Source organism: Camarhynchus parvulus, unplaced genomic scaffold, assembly GCF_901933205.1.
Source record: "Camarhynchus parvulus unplaced genomic scaffold, STF_HiC, whole genome shotgun sequence".
In the NCBI taxonomy this organism is placed as follows: domain Eukaryota; kingdom Metazoa; phylum Chordata; class Aves; order Passeriformes; family Thraupidae; genus Camarhynchus; species Camarhynchus parvulus.
In genome coordinates, this window is record NW_022148558.1 from 15,463 (window position 1) to 17,186 (window position 1,724).

The 1,724-nt window shown below is 54.4% G+C and overlaps 1 protein-coding gene across 1 annotated transcript; it reads right to left on the reverse strand.

Moving 5' to 3' along the window:
* Positions 1–873: 873 nt before the first annotated feature.
* Positions 874–1,411, reverse strand: LOC115916932 (olfactory receptor 14J1-like; the record flags this gene model as incomplete). Its single annotated transcript, XM_030970670.1, is given in 2 exon segments — positions 874–960; positions 962–1,411. Coding segments are annotated over 2 exon segments (537 nt in total), but the record flags the coding sequence as incomplete, so codon positions are not given.
* Positions 1,412–1,724: the final 313 nt, after the last annotated feature.

A 1,724-nucleotide genomic window follows, 5' to 3' on the forward strand; every position in this document is an offset into this window, starting at 1 on the left:
GAACATTGTGACACTGTGAAGCCCCATGGAACCAAGGAGTCCATTGCTGCTCTGCATGGTCTCATGGAACCAAGGAGACCAGTGTGAGTGCAGTGCAGGGCCTGGGTGTAACCAAGAGGCCATTGTGACACTGAGGGACCCCATGGAACCAAGGACATCTTTGCAGATGACACCAAGCTGGGTGTGAGTGTTGATCTGCTGGAGGGTAGGAGGGGGGCCCACAGGGCCCTGGACAGGCTGGATCCAGGGGCCCAAATCCAACAAGGTGAGGTTTAACAAGTCCAAGTGCTGGGTCCTGCACTTTGGCCACAACAACCCCTGCAGCACTACAGGCTGGGGACAGAGTGGCTGGAGAGCAGCCAGGCAGAAAGGGACCTGCAGGGACTGATGGACAGCAGGCTGGACATGAGCCAGCAGTGTGCCCAGGTGGCCAAGAAGGCCAATGGCTCCTGGCCTGGATCAGGAATGGTGCTGCTGCAGGGCACAGCTGCTGTGCCAGCCCTGATCTGCCCCAGCTCTGCACACAGACATTGCTGCTGCAGCTCCAGAGAAGGCAACAAAAGGGCATCTCTGCAGAAAACTCTGCTGGGAGATCCTTTAGTTCCTTTAAAGCCACCAAGAGTGCAGCCCCTCATTGACACAGTCTGTGGCCACAGGGAAGGTGGAGAGAAACAAAATGAGAAATGGCACAAAAATGACATTTCTTTGTGGACAGTATGAAAAAAAGTAAAACAAAAAAAAAAAACCTCCAAAATGAAACCAACAAGAAGTATCAAAAGATGAATTTTTATTACAAGTGATTTGCAGAAATTGGCCAGCAGTTTAATGTTTCTGAAAGCATCCAGTCATCAGTCTCCACACTGCAGCCTTGAGCTCCTGGTTCCTCAGGCTGTAGATGAGGGGGTTCAGGGCTGGAGGCACCACCGAGTACAGAACTGACAGGGCCAGATCAGGGGATGGGGGAGGACATGGAGGGGGGCTTCAGGTAGGCAAATGTACCAGTGCTGACAAACAGGGAGACCACAGCCAGGTGAGGGAGGCAGGTGGAAAAGGCTTTGTGCCGCCCCTGCTCAGAGGGGATCCTCAGCACAGCCCTGAAGATCTGCACATAGGAGAAAACAATGAACACAAAACAACCAAATACTAAACACACACTAACAGCAAGAAGCCCCAGTTCCCTGAGGTAGGATTTGGAGCAGGAGAGCTTGAGGATCTGTGGGATTTCACAGAAGAACTGGCCCAGGGCATTGCCATGGCACAGGGGCAGGGAAAATGTATTGGCTGTGTGCATGAGAGCATTGAGAAAGGCACTGGCCCAGGCAGCTGCTGCCATGTGGGCACAAGCTCTGCTGCCCAGGAGGGTCCCGTAGTGCAGGGGTTTGCAGATGGACACGTAGCGGTCGTAGCACATGATGGTCAGAGGGAAAACTCTGCTCCAATGAAGAACATAAAAAAAAAGAGCTGAGCAGCACATCCAGTGTAGGAGATGTTCCTGGTGTCCCAGAGGGAATTGTGCATGGCTTTGGGGACAGTGGTGCAGATGGAGCCCAGGTCGCTGAGGGCCAGGTTGAGCAGGAAGAAGAACATGGGCGTGTGCAGGTGGTGGCCGCAGGCTACGGGCGCTGATGATGAGGCCGTTGCCCAGGAGGGCAGCCAGGGAGATGCCCAGCAAGAGGCAGAAGTGCAGGAGCTGCAGCTGCCGCGTGTCTGCCAATGCCAGCAGG